At 43.7% G+C, this 22,547-nt stretch overlaps 1 protein-coding gene across 1 annotated transcript in view; it reads right to left on the minus strand.

The window, feature by feature from the left end:
* Nucleotides 1-4,493: 4,493 nt before the first annotated feature.
* The window catches only part of LOC120978991 (flavin-containing monooxygenase 5-like), a 272,169-nt gene continuing 254,115 nt past the window's right edge, over nucleotides 4,494-22,547 (minus strand). Inside the window, exons 7-8 of the mRNA XM_040407476.1 lie at nucleotides 6,682-6,754; nucleotides 4,494-5,003 (exon numbers count right to left, since the gene is read on the minus strand). Of these exons, the coding sequence (XP_040263410.1) occupies nucleotides 4,649-5,003; nucleotides 6,682-6,754 (428 nt within the window). The 3' untranslated portion in view covers nucleotides 4,494-4,648. The remainder of the gene's footprint in view (nucleotides 5,004-6,681; nucleotides 6,755-22,547) is intronic.

The raw sequence follows: 22,547 nt of genomic DNA on the forward strand, positions 1-22,547 counted from the left end.
CTCAATCTCCATCTCCTCCGGGAGTTTCTCCTTGTGGTTCTCCAATAGCTACAGAGCACACAGCAAGAAGCATTAACCGTACTTCTTCCATTGCCCCCTGCTGCATGAGCAGCAGCATTTACAGCTTTCTGCTGCTCAAACAGATGATCTAGCATGTGCAATGTTGAATACAAGCGAGTTGGAATGTCGTGGATTAAGTAGTGTAACAGCAGACCATTCTGTCTCTGCAAATCCAAAAGAGAGCATTCCTCGCCATGTAAGAAAGGCTGAAATGCAAGAATAGTCTCCCGGACATTGCCAGCACCTTTCACCAGCCATTGTACTTTTTTTTTTTTAAAGCATTGTAAGTCTAAGGCCCCTTTCACACGGGCGAGTATTCCACGCGGGTGCAATGCGTGAGGTGAACGCATTGCTCCCGCACTGAATCCTGACCCATTCATTTCTATGGGGCTGTGCACATGAGCTGTGATTTTCACGCATCACTTGTGCATTGCGTGAAAATCGCAGCATGCTCTATATTCTGCGTTTTTCACAGAATAGAAGTGAATGGGGCCGCGTGAAAAACGCAAGCATTCCCAAGCAAGTGCGGATGCGGTGCGATTTTCACGCATGGTTGCTAGGTGACGATCGGGCTGGGGACCCGATCTGTATTATTTTCCCTTATAACATGTAAAATAGTGATGGAGGGGTTAAAAAAAAAAAAAAAAAACTTCACCGAGTCCACTTGATCACGTAGTTGCAGATCTCTGTCTTCTTCTGTAATGTTGAGATGCCGGCTAAGGACCTGTGGTGACGTCACATCACATGGTCCAATCACATGGTCCCTCACCATGGTGATGAACCATTTGATTGGACCATGATATGAGCACAGTGACGTCATCAAAGGTCCTATTCCTGTGCACAGCAAAGAAGAAGACAGAAGAGATGCCGGCTGCGCGATCAAGTGGATTAAGGTGAGTTAAATATATATATATTTTTTTTTAACCCCTCCAGCCCTATTGTACTATGCATTCTATATTAAGAATGCTATTATTTTCCCTTATAACCATGTTATAAGGGAAAATAATACAATCTACAGAACACCTAACCCAAACCCGAACTTCTGTGAAGAAGTTCGAGTCTGGGTACCAAACATGCCGATTTTTCTCAAATGCGTGCAAAACGCATTACAATGTTTTGCACTCGCGCAGAAAAATCGTGCATTTTCCCGCAACGCACCCGCATCTTATCCGGGAAAAAAACATGACGCCCGTGTGAAAGAGGCTTAAGTAAATGAAATGTGCAATGCTGTCTTGTATGTCAAAATGCTTTGCCTGGACAGACTCGCCCCATCACATTAGTGCTTGAGCTCGGAATGGTATTCTTGCTTGGGACCTTACATACTGTAACATCTGAAAAACAAGTCAATATTGTCTCTCCTGGCTATCAGACTGATTGCAGGGCGTGATGGGCAATCCTGCCGGACAGAGCCCTGGCAAGGGTGATGTGATCCTCTGTCTTCATCTTCCCAAGCTTATTTCACTCGGGCATGTCTTTGTGAAATTCGTTCTAATCAAATTGCTATAGGTTTCGTTTGGAAGTAGAATTTTTAGGAAATTTTAGGAAAAATCTCTTCTTGCCTGTATAAGGAAGTGGCTGTTAGAACAGAGATGAGAGTCTGTGGACCCACAATAGGTACCGACTACATGGTAGAATGGCTCCCTGGCCCCACATTGAAAGCTGCACACATGCTGGTGATGAAGGTGGAGCTACATCTGACAGCTACCATGCTGAACTATGGAGATTGAGGGGAGTGGGGTCATATGCAGAGACATTATGCATACCAAACTTCTCTTGTGCTTACACTATCCTCTGGAACTCCCTTACACCATCCCATACCCTCAAACCCTCTAAACATTCACTGAAACTTCATCTTCTGACAAGTATATAACCTGAACTGCCTCTGTGCTACCAACTACTATGCTATGTAACACTTGTGGAAGCTGATGGCACTATGTAAATAAATAATATCTGACAAACTGAGTATTGATCTAATATATTTATTTTGCTGTGTTATATTTCAATGTTAATATAGTTTCCAGGCAGATTAATCATTAAATATGTTCTTCTCGCTGTAGCAATGATGTATAGATTATTGTCGCACTTACACTAAATTATGCAGTAAACCTTGTTCCATTATATAAAACTGATAATTAATAACACTTATTGTGAATTTACTTACTATTCATTATAACACAGTGCATACATCATTAGGCCTCATGCACACGACCGTTGTGTGCATCCTTGGCCGTTGTGCCGTTCTCCGTTTTTTTTCGCGGACCCATTGACTTTCAATGGGTCCGTGGAAAAATCGGAAAATGCACCGTTTTGCAGCCGCATGCGTGATCCGTGTTTCCTGTCCGTCAAAAAAATATGACCTGTCCTATTTTTTTGACGGACAACGGTTCACGGACCCATTCAAGTCAAGGGGTCCGTGAAAGAACACGGATGCACACAAGATTGGCATCCGCGTCCGTAGGTTACTTTCATACAGACGGATCCGAAGATCCGTCTGCATAAAATCTTTTTCAGAGATGAGTTTTCACTTTGTGAAAACTCATATCCGACAGTATATTCTAACACAGAGGCGTTCCCATGGTGATGGGGACGCTTCTAGTTAGAATATACTACGAACTGTGTACATGACTGCCCCCTGCTGCCTGGCAGCACCTGATCTCTTACAGGGGGCTGTGAGCCGCACAATTAACCCCTCAGGTGCTGCACCAGAGGGGTTAATTGTGCATATCATAGCCCCCTGTAAGAGATCAGGGGCTGCCAGGCAGCAGGGGGCAGACCCCCCTCCCTCCCCAGTTTTAATTTCATTGGTGGCCAGTGCGGCTCCCCCCCCCCGCCCCCCCTCCCTCTATTGTAATATCATTGGTGGCCAGTGTGCGGCCTCCCCCGGCCCCCCCCTCCCTTTATTGTATTATCATTGGTGGCCAGTGTGCGGCCCCCCCTCCCTCTATTGTAATATCATTGGTGGCCAATGTGCGGCCTCCCCCGCCCCCCCTCCCTCCATTGTAATATCATTGGTGGCCAGTGTGCGGCCTCCCCTCTCCCCCCTCCCCGATCATTGGTGGCAGCGGAGATTCCGATTGGAGTCCCAGTTTAATCGCTCTGGGGCTCCGATCGGTAACCATGGCAACCAGGACGCTACTGCAGGCCTGGTTGCCATGGTTACTTAGCAATATTACAATATTAGAAGCATCATACTTACCTGCTGCGATGTCTGTGACCGGCCGGGAGCTCCTCCTACTGGTAAGTGACAGATCATTAAGCAATGCGCCGCACAGACCTGTCACTTACCAGTAGGAGGAGCTCCCGGCCGGACACAGACAGCGCAGCAGGTAAGTATGATGCTTCTAATATTGTAATATTGCTAAGTAACCATGGCAACCAGGCCTGCAGTAGCATCCTGGTTGCCATGGTTACCGATCGGAGCCCCAGAGAGATTAAATTGGGACTCCGATCGGAATCTCCGCTGCCACCAATGATCAGGGGGGAAGGGGGGGAAGGGGGGGAGAGGGGAGGCCACACACTGGCCACCAATGAAATTACAATAGAGGGGGGGAGGGGGGCCGATGTAGGCCGCACACTGGCCACCAATGAAATTACAATAGAGGGGGGGAGGGGGGCCGACGGAGGCCGCACACTGGCCACCAATAAAATTACAATAGAGGGGGGAGGGGGTCCGACGGAGGCCGCACACAGGCCACCACTGATATTACAATAGAGGGGGGGAGGGGGGCCGGGGGGGGCCGCACACTGGCCACCAATGATATTCAAACTGGGGAGGGAGGGGGGTCTGCCCCCTGCTGCCTGGCAGCCCCTGATCTCTTACAGGGGGCTATGATACACACAATTAACCCCTTCAGGTGCGGCACCTGAAGGGTTAATTGTGCTGATCACAGCCCCCTGTAAGAGATCGGGTGCTGCCAGGCAGCAGGGGGCAGTCATGTACACAGTTAGTAGTATATTCTAACTAGAAGCGTCCCCATCACTATGGGAATGCCTCTGTGTTAGAATATACTGTCGGATCTGAGTTTCACGATGTAACTCAAATCCGATGGTATATTCTAACATAGAGGCGTTCCCATGGTGATGGGGACGCTTCAAGTTAAAATATACCATCGGATTGGAGAAAACTCTGATCCTATGATATATTAACTCCTGACTTTACATTGAAAGTCAATGGGGGACGGATCCGTTTGAAATTGCACCATATTGTATCAACGTCAAACGGATCCGTCCCTATTGACTTGCATTGTAAGTCAGGACGGATCCGTTTGGCTCCGCACGGCCAGGCGGACACCAAAACGACTTTTTTTTCATGTCCGTGGATCCTCCAAAAATCAAGGAAGACCCACGGACGAAAAAACGGTCACGGATCACGGAAAAACGGAACCCGTTTTTGCGGACCGCAAAAAAAAACGGTTGTGTGCATGAGGCCTTATATTAAGCCGATGAATGTCACAATTATATCGTATAGTGATTAGGAACCATTAGTGATTACAGCCATTTCTAAAAAGCAGTGGTGCTACATGTCTAAACTCCTCATGAGAAGAAATTTCTATTGTGAAATGTTGAACATTCAGACAAGAGACGCACCTTAAACATAAGCACAATAAGCAGCTGCCAAGATAGCAAAGATGGCTGCTAATTTCAGAAGGAATGTTATGGGAGATTTGCTCTCATTCATTTCCTGAGTGCAAATGCGGGTCTTAGTTGGTTTAATAATGCGCTCTCTTTGAGTTAAAATGGCTTTCCTGGCTCCTGACCATTTATTAGGCCCTATCAAGCGATATTGGTAAGGGGTACAGGGCCCAAAAAACAATTCTGAAGCAAGTTTAGGGTCTGTAATCCAATACTGTAGAATGCTGGGCTTGGCACCGAACTGAGAAGCAATTTCATCCATATATTCCAAAAAGTCAACTTGAATTGTGTGTCTTGGGCTCTCCACATACCTGGAAGAAGAAACAACAATGATTGTTCATAGACGGAGGTGATATAAGGCCCCTTTCACATGAGCGTGACAGTTCAGGTCTGGATGCGTTCAGGGAAATTCGCACCATTTTGCAAGCAAGTTCAGTCAGTTTTGTCTGCAATTGCGTTCAGTTGTTCAGTTTCTTCCACGCAGGTGTAATACGTTTTGATGCGTTTTTCACGCACGTGAAAAAGAACTGAAGGTTTACAAACAACCATCAGTAAAAAACGCATTGCATCCGCACTAGTGTTGATCACGAATATTCGAATTGCGATTTCTTTCTTGAGAATATCGGCACTTCGAGAATTCGCGAATATTTAGAATATAGTGATATATATTCGTAATTTCGAATATTCAAGATTTTTTTTTAATCAGTACACATGATCCCTTCCTGCTTCTAGCTTGTGGGCCAATGAGAAGGCTGCAATATCTTTGGCTTTAGGAGTAGTGTTGATTGTGAATTTTCATAATGCAAATTTTTTAAATTAGAATTTTCGTAATGCAAATTTTTGTAATATAATAATTCGCTATATTGCTATATATTCTTGTTTTAGAATATTACGAATATTCTAAAAGACAAATATATAGCAATATAGCAAATATTCGGGGAAAAAAACAAATATAGAGCAATTTAGCTAATATAGTGCTCTAATCTTCTTTGTCTTCATCTGAAGTTCAGATTGGAAAAAAATTACAACTATTAAAAAAAAAAGATTATAGCACTATATTACCTAAATTGTTCTACATTCGTTTAGTTTTTTTCGAATATTTGCTATATTGCTATATATTCTTGTTTTAGAATATTCAGAATATTCTAAAAAATAAATATATTAGTTTTTTAGAATATTTGTCTTTTAAAAAAAAAATCTGTACAGTTGTTCCACTTTGGCATACTCCTCCCCGACAAGCGTCCCCGTCACCATGGGAACACCTGGGGGTTAGAATATACCATCGGATCTGAGTTTTCACGATTTCATTGATTCTCATTACGAAAATTAGCATTTTGAAAAATTTCATTACAAAAATTCGGATTATGAAAATTTGCAATCAACACTACTCCTAACGAATATTCGAATTCGCGAATATTCGACGAATATTCTACAAAATATTCGCGAAATATTGCGAATTCGAATATGACCCCTGCCGCTCATCACTAATCCGCACTTGCCTCCGGATGAAATGCATTTTTCACTAAAGCCCCATTCACTTCAATGGGGTCAGGGCTGCGTGAAAAACACAGAATATAAAACATGCTGCGTTTTTCACGCAATGCAGAACTGATGCGTGAAAATAAAAAACTCATGTGCACAGACCCATTGAAATGAATGGGTCAGGATTCAGTCCGGGAGCTATGTGTTCATGTCAACTGTTGCACCCGCACGGAAAACTCGCTCGTGTGAAAGAGACCTAATGCTGTGATTGCAACTGCCTCTGATTTTGCTATAAAACAACATAACAGGCTCATGTTGCAAATTGGATCTAGCCTGGATCATAGCTCCAGAATAGTGTAGAAGGAGCTGCAAAATGTCTATATTTCTCTATATAGCAATACTCATGTGTAACATGCATTATGCTGTGGCCCCTTTAAATAATACAAGCTGACACTGAGACCTTCAAACCAAATAGTCGATTGGTATATTAACTAATGGCTTACTTACCTTGAAGCCATTTCTCTCTTAGTCATGGATGTTTCCTTAAGCATACATTTTGATGAAGGAAGTTTAGACAATCCTAGAAAAATAATAAAAATATATTAGAAATAGGCCATACATATTAGAACTAGTTGAAGAAAGGTGCAGCAGTTGCCATTAGCAGACATTAAGGATGGAATCGAATTGGCTACTATGGGTGATTGCAAAAAAAAATTCCAATAGTTTCTATAAATATCACCACAGAGTTTATTGCCGGAGTATTTATTTGTAGAGTTGAGCGAACCCGAACTGTAAAGTTCGGGTTCGTACCGAACTTTAGGGTTTTTGGCACCCGGACCCGAACATTTACGTAAAAGTTCGGGTTCGGGTTCGGTGTTCGGCGATTTTTATGGCGCTTTTTGAAAGGCTGCAAAGCAGCCAATCAACAAGCGTCATACTACTTGCCCCAAAAGGCCATTGGCATGGCTGTGATTGGCCAACTGCAGCATGTGACCCAGACTCTATTTAAGATGGAGTCACGTAGCGCCGCCCGTCACTCTGCTCGGAATAGTGTAGGGAGAGGCTGCAGCTGCTGTGAGGGAGAGATCAGGGAGAAATCTTATAAAGAACTGTTTTTTGTACTCAGCCATCTACAGCAAATGTGTTTTGTGGGTGCAGTGCACAATTTTTTTAAACCAGCCCAGAGCCAACTACTACTGAAAACAAACTTTTTTTTCTTCAGTTAGTCAATATCAATACATGATCGGCAGCCATTTTATGCAACGATAGTGCACCAGCACAGGCTATCTGCATGTCTGCAAGTCCATAAATACAGCTTTTTGCTTACTGGGGTTAAATAAATACATCCGTTAAATATATTGCACATCTGGGATTGCACGTGCATAAGTGATTGTCACATTTAGGCCAGAAATACGGCTTTGGCATACTGGGGTGAAAAAAGCCTCTAATATACTGCACATCTGGCATTACACGTGCATAAGTGAGTGTCACATTTAGGCCAGAAATACGGCTTTGGCATACTGTGGTGAAAAAAGCCTCTGATATACTGCACATCTGGGATTACACATGCATAAGTGATTGTCACATTTAGGCCAGAAATATGGCTTTGGCATACTGTGGTGAAAAAAGCCTCTAATATATTGCACATCTGGGATTACACGTGCATAAGTGACTGTCACATTTAGGCCAGAAATACGGCTTTTTGGTTACTGGGGTGAAAAAACCTTCTAACATACTGCACATCTGTGATAAGACGTGCATAAGTGAGTGTCACATTTAAGCCAGAAATACGGCTTTTTGGTAACTGGGGTGAAAAAACCCTCTAATATACTGTACATCTGGGATAAGACGTGCATAAGTGACTGTCAAATTTAGGCCAGAAATATGGCTTTTTGGTTACTGGGGTGAAAAAACCCTCTAATATACTGCACATCTAGGATTAGATAAGCATAAGTGACTGTCACAATTAGGCCAGAAATACAGCTTTTTGGTTACTGGGGTGAAAAAACCCTCTAACATACTGCACATCTGGGATAAGACGTGCATAAGTGAGTGTCACATTTAGGCCACAAATACCGCTGTCATATAGAGTTTAAAAAAATATAATTGAGTGCAATACCCTACATCAGGGTTTTTATTGGCGGTTAATTATTTTTAACAGACTTAACCACTTTTTACTTTGCTTTGTAAACGCTAACTATGAGGCAAACATCTAATAAGGGACACGGTCATGGTCGTGGTGGTGGTGTTGGTGGAGCCTCTGGTGCAGGGAGAGGACGTGGCCGTTCTGCCACAGCTACACATCCTACTAAACCTACTACCTCAGGTCCCAGTAGCCGCCAGAGTCTACAGCGATATTTGGTCGGGCCTAATGCCGTTCTAAGGAGAGGAGGAAGAGGTCACCAACGCAGCTGTGTCAACGCCACCACCTCAGAAGACAGGGTAAGCATGGCCGACATATGGAAAAGCTTTGTCACCTCGCCGCAACAACCAGCCCCAACTGCTGATATGGAGCGTGTTAGCAGGAGGCAGCATTTGAACAACATGGTGGAACAGTACCTGTGCACACGACTACATGTACTGACTGATGGTTCTGCCCCATTCAACTTCTGGGTCTCCAAATTGTCCACATGGCCAGAGCTTGCCCTGTATGCCTTGGAGGTGCTGGCCTGCCCTGCAGCCAGTGTACTCTCTGAACGTGTATTTAGCACGGCAGGAGGCGTCATTACAGACAGACACAGCCGCCTGTCCACAGCCGACGTGGACAAGCTCACGTTCATTAAAATGAACCAGGCTTGGATCCCTCAGGACTTGTCTGTACCTTGTGCAGAATAGACAGTTCTAACACCCTCAACCATCCATCCTTGTACTCAAGTGCACTTATTCCTTTTTTTTTTTTTTATATATGTCCCAATATTTTGGGGGATACCCCTATGTAAAAATGAAAAATAACCCACATCTGTGTTGGCTACCTACGTATTCCTCCTTCGCCGCTGCTTCCACCTAGACCGCCACGTGAGCCTACACGGCCACATCCACCCATTCACCGCCTCCTCAACCTCTTCCTCCTACATCATTCCTAATTTTTATTTTTTTAAGGTCTTTTATGTTTTTTTAATTCATTTCCCTATCCACATTTGTTTGCAGAGCATTTGCCATGCTCTTAAGCACATTTTGCTGCCTTTTGCAGCCCTCTAGCTCTTTCCATGACATTTTTACAGCCCTTTTAGTGCTCATAAGTTCGGGTCCCCATTGACTTCAATGGGGTTCGGGGTCAAGTTTGGGTCCCGAACACAATTTTTTTTTTCAAGTTCGGCCGAACCTGCCGAATCCGAACATCCAGGTGTCCGCTCAACTATATTTATTTGGTATTTAATGAAGACTGGCAGGGCAACCTGGTATAGGTATAGAACTGTGATTTGGCTGTAAAAAAATAAAATAATAATAGCAGAAAGGTTTCTTGAAAGTCGCTGTCACACGGGATTTGCATAGTGGTCTATAGTTGTGTGCTACTTGCGACCAAAGTTGGCATCACATGGCATTTAGGCTTCATAGACAAATATTTCATGCAATATCCTAAAACCACTATGCAATCTTTATGCTGCACAGTGTGCATTTTTTTTCTTTTCATATATACAGTCGTGGCCAAAAGTTTTGAGAATGACAAAAATATTAGTTTTCACAAAGTTTGCTGCTAAACTGCTTTTAGATCTTTGTTTCAGTTGTTTCTCTGATGTAGTGAAATATAATTACACGCACTTCATACGTTTCAAAGGCTTTTATCAACAATTACATGACATTTATGCAAAGAGTCAGTATTTGCAGTGTTGGCCCTTCTTTTTCAGGACCTCTGCAATTCAACTGGGCATGCTCTCAATCAACTTCTGGGCCAATTCCTGACTGATAGCAACTCATTCTTTCATAATCACTTCTTGCAGTTTGTCAGAATTGGTGGGTTTTTGTTTGTCCACCCGCCTCTTGAGGATTGACCACAAGTTCTCAATGGGATTAAGATCTGGGGAGTTTCCAGGCCATGGACCCAAAATGTCAATGTTTTGGTCCCCGAGCCACTTAGTTATCACTTTTGCCTTATGGCACGGTGCTCCATGCATTGTTCTTCACCAAACTTTTGTTGGATTGTTGGAAGAAGTTGCTGTTGGAGGGTGTTTTGATTCCATTCTTTATTCATGGCTGTGTTTTTGGGCAAAATTGTGAGTGAGCCCACTCCCTTGGATGAGAAGCAACCCCACACATGAATGGTCTCAGGATGCTTTACTGTTGGCATGACACAGGACTGATGGTAGTGCTCACCTTTTCTTCACCGGACAAGCCTTTTTCCAGATGCCCCAAACAATCGGAAAAAGGCTTCATCGGAGAATATGACTTTGCCCCAGTCCTTAGCAGTCCATTCACCATACATCTGCAGAAGATCAATCTGTCCCTGATGTTTTTTTGGAGAGAAGTGGCTTCTTTGCTGGCCTTCTTGACACCAGGCCATCTTCCAAAAGTCTTCGCCTCACTGTGCGTGCAGATGCGCTCACACCTGCCTTCTGCCATTCCTGAGCAAGCTCTGCACTGGTGGCACTCCAATCCCGCAGCTGAATCCTCTTTAGGAGACGATCCTGGCGCTTGCTGGACTTTCTTGGACGCCCTGAAGCCTTCTTAACAAGAATTGAACCTCTTTCCTTGAAGTTCTTGATGATCCTATAAATTGTTGATTGAGGTGCAATCTTAGTAGCCACAATATCCTTGCCTGTGAAGCCATTTTTATGCAACGCAATGATGGCTGCACGCGTTTCTTTGCAGATCACCATGGTTAACAATGGAAGAACAATGATTTCAAGCATCACCCTCCTTTTAACATGTCAAGTCTGCCATTTTAACCCAATCAGCCTGACATAATGATCTCCAGCCTTGTGCTCGTCAACATTCTCACCTGAGTTAACAAGACGATTACTGAAATGATCTCAGCAGGTCCTTTAATGACAGCAATGAAATGCAGTGGAAAGGTTTTTTTTGGTATTAAGTTAATTTTCATGGCAAAGAAGGACTATGCAAGTCATCTGATCACTCTTCATAACATTCTGGAGTATATGCAAATTGCTATTATAAAAACTTAAGCAGCAACTTTTCCAATTTCCAATATTTATGTAATTCTCAAAACTTTTGGCCACGACTGTACTATTAACCAGTTCACATCCGGGCCATTTTCCCCCTTCCTGACCAGGCCTAATTTTGCAAATCTGACATATGTCACTTTATGTGGTAACAGTTTGGAACGCTTTTACTTATCCAAGTCATTCAGAGATTTTTTTCTCGTGACACATTGTACTTCATGATAGTCATAAATTTGAGTCAATATATTTCACCTTTATTTATGAAAAATCCCAAATTTACCCAAAATCTTGAAAAATTTGCAATTTTCAAAATTTATATTTCTCTACCTCAAAAAATATTTATTACTTAACATTCCCGATATGTCTACTTTTCATTTTGGAAATGTCATTTTATTTTCTAAGGACGTTAGAAGGCTTAGAATTTTAGAAACAATTCTTACAATTTTTTATAAAATTGCCAAAACCCACTTTTTAAGGACCAGTTCAGGTCTGAAGTCACTTTGTGGGGCTTAGATAATGGATACCCCCATATATGACCCCATTGTAGAAACTACACCCCTCAAGTTACTGAAAACAGATTTTTACAAACTTTAGGTGGTTCATAAGATTTAAAGGAAAATGGAGATCAAATTTTTAAATGTAACTTTTTGGGCAGATTTTCAATTTTTATCCATTTTTTTCTTTAACGCAACGAAGGTTAACAGCCAAACAAAACTCAATATTTATTACCCTGATTCTGCGGTTTACAGAAACACACCACATGTAGGTTCTTAGGTGGTAGCACAATCTCAAATGTGACTTCCTTCGCTAGCAGAAGTGCCACCCACATATCAGAGTCCTCAAATACTTCAGCCAAAACAAAGGAATTAGCTGAACAACTTGCTGTCAAGAGAGCATTGAGATTGAGATGGAGGCTGCCATCCAGGCGCAGCGCCAACTGATAGCTGAAAAGGAAGCTGAAAAGGATGCACAACGCCATCTGATGGAAGCTGAAATGTAGGCACAGCGCCATCAAATAGAAGCTGAATTGAAAAGTCTGGAACGGCAAAAAGAAGTTAAGATCATAGAAGACTCAGAGTACATGAGGAGGATATGAGTCAGAGTAGTCATAGGTTCAAATCTGCACTAAGTGAAGAAACAGACTCCTACTTTCCTTCATACGCCTAGGAGAATGGAAGCAAATCTCCAGCTTGTAGTGAGGAAATAAGTCATTATCCTTCCATCCCTGCTCAAAAAAACTAAGATAGGCCTAGTCCAGTGTTAGGAAAAAGGTGTGGGAATTTACCCTCTATCTCTACCGGAAAAGATGAAGAAAGGGACTCACCTAATTCAGAACTAAGTGAGAAAATAGAACCGTATCATTCTATTCCTAGATGCCACGGCAATGCTCAGGAGAATGTTACAACCATTGTCCCATCAAGACCACAGAGAACAGTCCTAGCTAGATTTCCCGTCCCAGAACCTGCTGTATTTTCGGGAGACGTACTGAAGTTCATAGAGTGGATGGCAAGTTTTGAGATGATCATTGAGCATCATTGCTTCAGTCCAGTTGACAAGTTATTCTACCTTTAGAGATAAAACACCAAAACTAATTCCCATATAAATATATCCAACCCATATATAGTCAAATTATCAGTACCAAAAAGAATATATGAATACTCACTAAATCACATAAAATAATATACCAACACAAGATATAATCATACCATACAAAATTTTATTATAATCACTGTAATACACATGATTGACAAAACACAGGGTTAAAAACAAAATTAAAGAACACTAGGGCTGGTGGTACATGATTGGTGGACTGAAAAGATAATAAGGTGCAAGTGCAAATATGCGGACAGCAACAAGAATACATAAATAGGTAGGTTGCGCCAACAGCAACCAACTACAAAATTGATAGACCCAAAAAAGGGTTTGTACTAGGGATGGACCGATTATCGGTTTTACCGATATTATTGGCCGATATTCAGGATTTTGAGCGTTATCGGTATCGGCATCTATTTTGCCGATATTCCGATAACGAATTGGGAACACGGATCGCGCTGCTGACAGCGCTCTCTGTGTTCCCTCAGCAGCACAGGGGAGAAGGAAGCAGTGTCTCCCTCCCCCTGTGCTGCTGCTGCCGCTGCCACCATTGAGGGGAGGGAGGACAAGAGGAGGGGAGGGGCTGTGCCACCAATGAAGATACCTCTCTCATGAATTCATATACAGGAGGCGGGAGCTGGCTGCAGAATCACAGCCAGCTATGTGATTCTGCAGCCAGCTCCCGCCTCCTGTATATTAATTCATGTGAGAGGTATCTTCATTGGTGGCGCAGTGCGCCCCCCCCAATCCCAGTATTACCGCAATCATTGGTGGTGCAGTGCATCCGCCCCACCCAAGCCCCCCAGTATTAATCATTGGTGGAAGTGGCCACAGGATCCCCTCTCCCCTCCTCCTCAGTGGAAGTTCCGATCGGAGCCCCAGCAGTGTAAGCCTGGGGCTCCGATCGGTTACAATGGCAGCCAGGATGCTATTGAAGCCCTGGCTACTATAGTGAGCTACCTTGCTGCTGTGTTCAGAAAGCACAGAGCAGCAGGGACAGTGTGAAGTCCTATTCACCCTGATAGAGATCTATGAATAGGTGAATAGGACAAGGGTCCCTAAGGGGGCTAATAGTTAGTAAAAAAAAAAAACAGTAAAAAAAACAAAAAACACCAAAATATTAATTATAAATGAAAAAGAAAGATTTGCAACAAAAAAAATACACGTTAACAATAAACATTCATTTTCTGCAGATTTGTGTAGGAATTTTTATTTTTTTTTAAATTGAAAATTCATAGAATATCGGTATAAATTATCGGCTATCGGCCTGAAAGTTCACAGATTATCGGTATCGGCCCTAAAAAATCAATATCAGTCGATCCCTAGTTTGTACATTGAACAAAATATCACCAGCATCACCGTTGTGGCACACACTGAGCATGAATGCATACAGTATCAAATAGGTGAATAGCCAATACTGCTTAATATTAATCACCAAAGGTTGGTAACATCTATCAAAAAAAGGGAGGGAGACATAGTTACAAATTATACTGACCGCAATATACCGGTAGTCTACAGCAAAATACAAGCACCACCAGTCCACTTTATTATCTTTTCAGTCCACCAATCATGCACCACCAGCCCTAGTGTTTTTTAATTTTGTTTTTAACCCTGTGTTTTGTCAATCATGCGTATTACAGTGATTATAATAAAATTTTGTATGGTCTGATTATATCTTGTGTTGGAATATTATTTTATGTGATTTAGTGAGTATCCATATATTCTTTTTGGTACTGATACCTTCAGAGATATGTTGGTGGAGAAGCCAAGGAAGTTCCTGAAGGTAACTTCTATAGAAAAGATGAAGAAGCCTACAAGCAAGCTTGGGAAAAATTGAATGCAAGATATGGTACAAAGAGCCTTTAGAGAGAAACTGAATAAATGGCCTAAAATAGGTCCTAAAGAACACTTCAAACTCCAAAAGTATGGTGACTTCCTGCAAGCATGCAGCAATGCCATCCCACATGTACGAGGACTAGAAGTACTGAACGATTATCTAGAAAACCACAGGATGCTAACTAAGCTACCTGAAGAAATGGCTTCTAGATGGAATTGCTATGTGACTGAACAGTTAGATCTAGGTACGGTAATGACTTCCCAAGTTTTAAAGAGTTCTCTGAGTTCATCAGTAAGGAAGCACAGATAGCATGTAATCCAGTAACAGCATCTTACGTCTTAAAATCCTTAGAAGAAAGGCCTGTGAGAGATATAAGATGCGCAAGAGCAACTAGCTTTAATCAAACCACGGTCACCTGACCAAAAACTCCTTTTAGGGGTCCTATCTATATGATAAACTTTGACATTTATTATTTACTTTTAAAACAAAAATACTCAGAGAAACCGATACTACAAGGTTTCTCAGTTTTGGGCTAAGTCAGTTAATTTATGTCTGTTTCGGGACGCTGTCGCTCGCTCTACATTCTATTTAAGAGGTGGTTATGTATTGAGCTGGACAATGATTGCGACCCTACTGGTTGTGGATCTTGCCCTATACTGCAATCTGTCTAAAAATTGTAGATTGTCACTACCCCACCCGACATGTTTCGCCGCGATGCTGCTTCGTCAGGGGAGTTGGGGTAATAGCATGTGTCCCAGAACATCACCCGTGCCCTGACCTACGCAGTTACTGGGAAGGTCCACTTAACCACGGACACATTGACATGTGCTGGTGGCCAGGGATGCTACATTTTCCTGACCGCACACTGGGTGAATGTTGTGGAGGCCGGCAGTGAGTGGTACCCTGGGATGGTACCGGTGCTACCCACACCCAGAATTGCGGGACCTATGTCCATCAGGGTCTCCGCCAGCAGCTATATTACTGGCTCCAACCCCCACTTCTCCTCCGCCGCCTCCTCCTCCACTTTCACCTCCAGCAGCAGTCAGTCATCAGTCGCTAGCTGGAAGCAGTGTAGCACTGCTGTGGGTAAGCGTCAACAGGCCGTGCTGAAGCTGATCTGCTTAGGGGACAAACAGCACACCATTGCAGAGCTGTGGCAGGGTATAAAGGACCAGACCGAGGCATGGTTGTGTCTGACAATGGCCAAAACTTGGTATCGGCTTTGGAGCTCAGCAACCTGACACACATACCATGCCTAGCCCACGTCTTAAACTTAGTGGGTCAGCAGTTTATCAAAATCGACCAAAGAGCTACTAGTGAAGGCGCGTGTGTGCCCATTTCCGCAAGTCGTCCACAGCTTCAGCCGGTCTGTCAACGCTGCAGCAGCGCTTGCGGCTTCCAGCTCGCCGACTGTTGCACAATGTGAGCACGGGCTGTAACTCCACGTTCTACATGTTGGCCTGGCTTTGTGAGCAGCAGAGGGCAGTTGTGGAATACCAGCTGCAACATGGTCATCACCTTTCGAGTCAACTGACACTATTCACAAGCGAGGAGTGGGCATTGATGTCAGACCTCTATGAAGTTTTAAAAAACTTTGATGAATCCACACAGATGGTTAGTGGCGATAACGCTATTATCAGCGTAACCATCCCACTGCTGTGTCTACTGAAATGATCGCTGCTCACAATTAAAGGGGTATTCCCATCTGTAAGATCATATTTAATAAGTTAACACTAATGCCCTAGATAATTTTTCCAATTGGCTTTTAATATTTAAAATGCACCCATTTTGAAATAACCCCTTCCCTCTTACCCCATTGTTGACATCTGGATTCCCATAGATACGGACACCGCTCCAGGGCTGCATCTATTGGCTGCACTTGCGCAGACCGCTCTACCTTTTCACCCAGGCAGTCGACAATTCAGACGAGTACGGGCATGCTGCCGTACATGCGCATATTGTCTTTCCTCACTGCCATAGAGCCGTGCTGCCCCCCCACCCCCCGCAGCCCTCAATGTGCCCTTTTATTTTTTTAGCAGGTGGGCGTGCAATCCCCTGCCTGCAGCTGTCAATGTGCCGGTTTATTTTTGCCCCGCTTCGGCGGGAGATCCCCCGCCCCCCCTCTCTCTCCCTCCCTCTTTCATTTTCAGGATGGCCGAGAGTTAGCAGAGTGTCAGCACACAGGTGACACTCTGCTTGAAATGGCAGACATCTGTGTGTCAGCCGTTTAACCCCTTCCATGCTGTGGTCCAAAGGGATCGCTGTATGGAAGGGGTTAACAGGGAGAGCGCTCCCTCCCTCTCCCATCGGGGGCTGCTGTGCCTTTGCAGCCACCTGATACTTGACGGGATCACAGAGGGAGGGGGCAGCAGCAGCTGCTAAAGGCAGCAGCAGCTTGATCCGCTTGTGTGTAAAGTCACAATACACTAAAGTACACTATATAGTGTACTTTAGTGTATTAGATAGGGATCAAACTCACTAGATCTTCAAAAACCAAGTGAAAAAAAGTAAAAAAAAAAAAATGAATTTCTTCTTATTGCCGCACATTTATCACTGATTAAAAACAAAACAAAAAACAAAGTACACTACACATGTTTGATATCACCGCGTCCGTAATGACCTGATCTATGAAATGGTCATGTTACTTTCCCCGCCCGGTTAACGCCATAAAAAAGAAAATGATGAAACTGAAATTTTGCCCACCTCACTTCCCATAAAAGGTAATAAAAGTGATCAAAATAGTCGTATGTACGCCAAAATGGTACCACTAAACCGTCACCTCATCCCGCAAAAAATGAGCCCCTACATGAGACTATCGCCCAAAAAAAAAAAAGAATATGGCGCTGACTATGGAGATTTTTTTTTCTTCTAAAATGCTTTTATTCTGTTAAAGTAAAATAAACAAAACAAAAAGTATACATATTAGGTATCGCCTTGTCCGTAAGAACCAGCTCTATAAAAATATCACATGACCTAATTATAAAAACGTTGTAAAATAGCCATTTTTTGTCACCTTACATCACAAAAAGTGCAATACCAAGCGATCAAAAAGCGGTATGCACCCCAAAATCCATCATCTCATCCCACAAAACATGAGCCCCTACATAAGACAATAGGTCAAAAAATAAAAAAGCTATGGCTCTCAGACAATGGAGACACTAAAATATATATTTTTTTCAAAACTACTATTATTGTTATAAAATGAAACAAATAAAATAAAGTATACATATTAGGTATTGCCGCGTCCGTAAAAACCTGCTCTATAAAAATACCACATGACCTAACCCCTCAGATGAACACCGTAAAAAAATACCCATAAATAGTACCATTCAAACTGCCATCTCATCCCACTAAAAATGAGATCCTACCTAAGCCAATCGTTCAAAAAATAAAAAAAAGCTATCACTCTCAGACAATGGAAACACTAAAATATGATTTTTTTTGCTTCAAAATTGCTATTATTGGGCTAAAGTGAAACAAATCCCGTATTTTTCACGCTATAAGACGCACCGGCCCATAAGACGCACCTAGGTTTTTGGGGAGGAAAATAAGAAAATAAATATTTTTAACTAAAAGGTGTGCTTTTGGTGGGTTTGGAACTAATGGTGGTCTGTGGATGGCACTATTACTGGGGATCTGTGGATGACGGACACTGTTATGGGGGATCTGTGGATGACGGACACTGTTATGGGGGGATCTGTGGATGATGGACACTGTTATGGGGGGGATCTGTGAATGACGGACACTGTTATGGGGGGGATCTGTGGATGACGGACACTGTTATGGGGGATCTGTGGATGACGGACACTGTTATGGGGGGATCTGTGGATGACGGACACTGTTATGGAGGGATCTGTGGATGACGGACACTGTTATGGTGTGATCTGTGACGGACACTGTTATGGGGGGATCTGTGGCTTGCACTGTTACAGGGGGATCTGTGGCTGGCACTGTTACAGGGGGGATCTGTGGATGGCACTGTTAGAGGGGGATCTGTGGGTGGCACTGTTATATATGTGCCATCCACAGACCCCCCTACCCATAAAAGTGCCATCCACGGACCCCCCCAGCCCATAACAGTATACAAATATAAAATGTCTTATTCAATTAAAAGTTATTAAACATGCCCCCTCACTCCTAATAGTACCTTACATCCTAACCGCTTCAGTACAACGCAGGCAGGCAGGCCGGGCGGCCGGAGCGTCACTCACTGACGTCACTTGCTTGCGCCGCCTGCTTCATTCATAAAGTAGGTGGCGCAGGCACGTGACATCAGGGAGTCAACGGTGTATACACAACTGTTGTAGCTGCAATGGAAACAAATCTGAATCAGTGCTGGTGGGTGGGGGATGGTAATATTTTAGGGGAGGCAAAAGGACAGATCATTTGGCTACTAGCTAACATGCTTTTGGGCTGTAGGGAATTATTGTTTTGCTGCTCAGAATGCGGTTTGTGTGCAAAACTGTATTAGACTACAGGGCAGAACAGGTTAGCTCACTTACTACAGCGCTTTGAGTGATGATTCCCCAGCAGTGGGGAGGGGCCTCACAGACACTGCAGGCTGCCAGTCTGATGACTCATACTCTCCACATGAACCAGCACGCAAGGACTGAGTTCTCAGTGTGATGTCATAAGGAGGCGTGGCCGGCCTTCACTCAAACTGCCTAAGCCCGTCCAGCCTTAGCAGCAGGAAACCAGGAAGTGAACAGCAGAGCTGGCTGCAGGTAAGGGTGAAGTAGCAAGATGGGAATACCCCTTTAAGGACGATGCTCTCAGTGTGGCAGACGAGAAAATGAGGGAGGACATTACACAGGGTGATAGCCAGCCCACCCTCAGTTCGTCTTCTCAGCGCGAATTGGACCATGAAGAGGAGGAGGAGGAGGATCTGGAGACAGTTGCTTCTGCTACAGAGGGTAGTACCCATGGAACTTTAATTGTTAACTGTTCAGTGTGGATGGGCAGAAGAGGAGGATGAGGAGATGGAGAGTCATCCTGATGTCAACATCGACATCTTGCCTGTTGGTAGTCTGGCACACATGGCTGACTTCATGTTAGGCTGCCTTTCCAGCGACCCTGGCGTTATATGCATTTTAGATAACACGGGTTACTGGGTGTTCACCCTTCTCGACCCCCATTACAAAAAGAACTTCACCCTTCTCTTAGGGATGACCCGAACCCGAACATTTTCGTAAAAGTCCGGGTTCGGGTTCGGTGTTCGGCGCTTTCTTGGCGCTTTTTGAAAGGCTGCAAAGCAGCCAATCAACAAGCGTCATACTACTTGCCCCAAGAGGCCATCACAGCCATGCCTACTATTGGCATGGCTGTGATTGGCCAGTGCAGCATGTGACCCAGCCTCTATATAAGCTTGGGTCACGTAGCGCTGCACGTCACTCTGCTGATACAAGCGTAGGGAGAGGTTGCAGCTGCGACGTTAGGGCGAGATTAGGCAGATTAACTCCTCCAAAAGACTTCATTCAGTGATCGATCTACAGCTGTGGATCATTGAACTGCTTCTATTCAATTGCTCAGTGTTTTTAGGCTGCCCAGAGCGTTTTTCAGTCACTTTTTTCTGGAGATATCGGTGGCCATTTTGTGGCTTGTGGTGCGCCAGCACAAGCTACCACCAAGTGCATTTAACCATCAATAGTGTAATTATTTTTTGCTATATTCTACATCAGGGTCAAGCTTTCATCAAGTGCATTTAACCATCAATAGTGTGGTTATTTTTTGGCCATATACTACATCAGGGGCAAGTTGAGCCTGTCACCCAGCGCCTAAAAAATAGGCCTGACATTTATATTCATCCAAATCAGTACTGTTTTAGCTGGTCAAGTTATTTTTAGTGACCGTAAAAGCACAGGTTTTTTTCTGGGTTGAAAAACAATTCCCAAATTTGCAATTCTCAAAATTAGTGGTTTCTGCTGTATCAGGCCTACTTTAAATCTATCCCTAAAAGGGTATATTAGATTCAAGGTGCTGATAGGGTCATTCTGAAAAACTTAACGCACACGCTACAGTGCAGATACAAGTCTAATTCTGTGATTAAACGTATACCTGTCACACAGCGCCTAAAAAATAGGCCTCACATTTATATTCATCCAAATCAGTACTGTTTTAGCTGGTCAAGTTATTTTTAGTGACCGTAAAAGCACAGTTTTTGTTCTGGGTTGAAAAACAATTCCCAAATTTGCAATTCTCTAAATTAGTGGTTTCTGCTGTATCAGACCTACTTTAAATCTATCCCTAAAAGGGTATATTAGATTCAAGGTGCTGATAGGGTCATTCTTAAAAACTTAACACACACGCTACAGTGCAGATACAAGTCTAATTCAGTGATTAAACGTATACCTGTCACACAGCGCCTAAAAAATAGGCCTCACATTTATATTCCTCCAAATCAGTACTGTTTTAGCTGGTCAAATTATTTTTAGTGACCGTAAAAGCACAGTTTTTGTTCTGGGTTGAAAAACAATTCCCAAATTTGCAATTCTCAAAATTAGTGGTTTCTGCTGTATCAGGCCTACTTTAAATCTATCCCTAAAAGGGTATATTAGATTCAAGGTGCTGATAGGGTCATTCTGAAAAATTTAACACACACGCTACAGTGCAGATACAAGTCTAATTCTGTGATTAAACGTATACCTGTCACACAGCGCTTGAAAAATAGGCCTCACATTTATATTCAGCTAAATCTGTCATTACTGGTATGCCTTTATTAGTGTAATACGTTACCTAAATAGATAGCCAGACAGTGTTAGGTGTCTGTAAAAAAAGGCCTGAATTTTAATTCAATACATTGGCCCGAATAATATTTTTCTTATTGTGGTGAACGGTAACAATGAGGAAAACATCTAGTAAGGGACGCGGACGTGGACATGGTCGTGGTGGTTTTAGTGGACCCTCTGGTGCTGGGAGAGGACGTGGCCGTTCTGCCACAGCCACACGTCCTAGTGTACCAACTACCTCAGGTCCCAGTAGCCGCCAGAATTTACAGGGATATTTGGTGGGGCCCAATGCCGTTCTAAGGATGGTAAGGCCTGAGCAGGTACAGGCATTAGTCAATTGGGTGGCCGACAGTGCATCCAGCACGTTCACATTATCTCCCACGCAGTCTTCTGCAGAAAGCGCACAGATGGCGCATGAAAACCAAGCCCATCAGTCTGTCACATCACCCCCATGCATATCAGGGAAACTGTCTGAGCCTCAAGTTATGCAGCAGTCTCTTATTCTGTTTGAAGACTCTGCTGCCAGGGTTTCCCAAGGGCATCCACCTAGCCCTTCCACAGGGGTGGAAGAGATAGAATGCACTAATGCACAACCACTTATGTTTCCTGATGATGAGGACATGGGAATACCACCTCAGCACGTCTCTGATGATGACGAAACACAGGTGCCAACTGCTGCGTCTTTCTGCAGTGTGCAGACTGAACAGGAGGTCAGGGATCAAGACTGGGTGGAAGACGGAGCAGGGGACGATGAGGTCCTAGACCCCACATGGAATGAAGGTCGTGCCACTGACTTTCCTAGTTCGGAGGAAGAGGCAGTGGTGAGACCGAGCCAACAGCGTAGCAAAAGACAAAGAGGGAGCAGTGGGCAAAATCAGAACACCCGCCGCCAAGAGACTCCGCCTGCTACTGACCGCCGCCATCTGGGACCGAGCACCCCAAAGGCAGCTTCAAGGAGTTCCCTGGCATGGCACTTCTTCAAACAATGTGCTGACGACAAGACCCGAGTGTTTTGCACGCTGTGCCATCAGAGCCTGAAGCGAGGCCTTAACGTTCTGAACCTTAGCACAACCTGCATGACCAGGCATCTGCATGCAAAGC

Source organism: Bufo bufo, chromosome 9, assembly GCF_905171765.1.
Source record: "Bufo bufo chromosome 9, aBufBuf1.1, whole genome shotgun sequence".
NCBI classification, from domain to species: domain Eukaryota; kingdom Metazoa; phylum Chordata; class Amphibia; order Anura; family Bufonidae; genus Bufo; species Bufo bufo.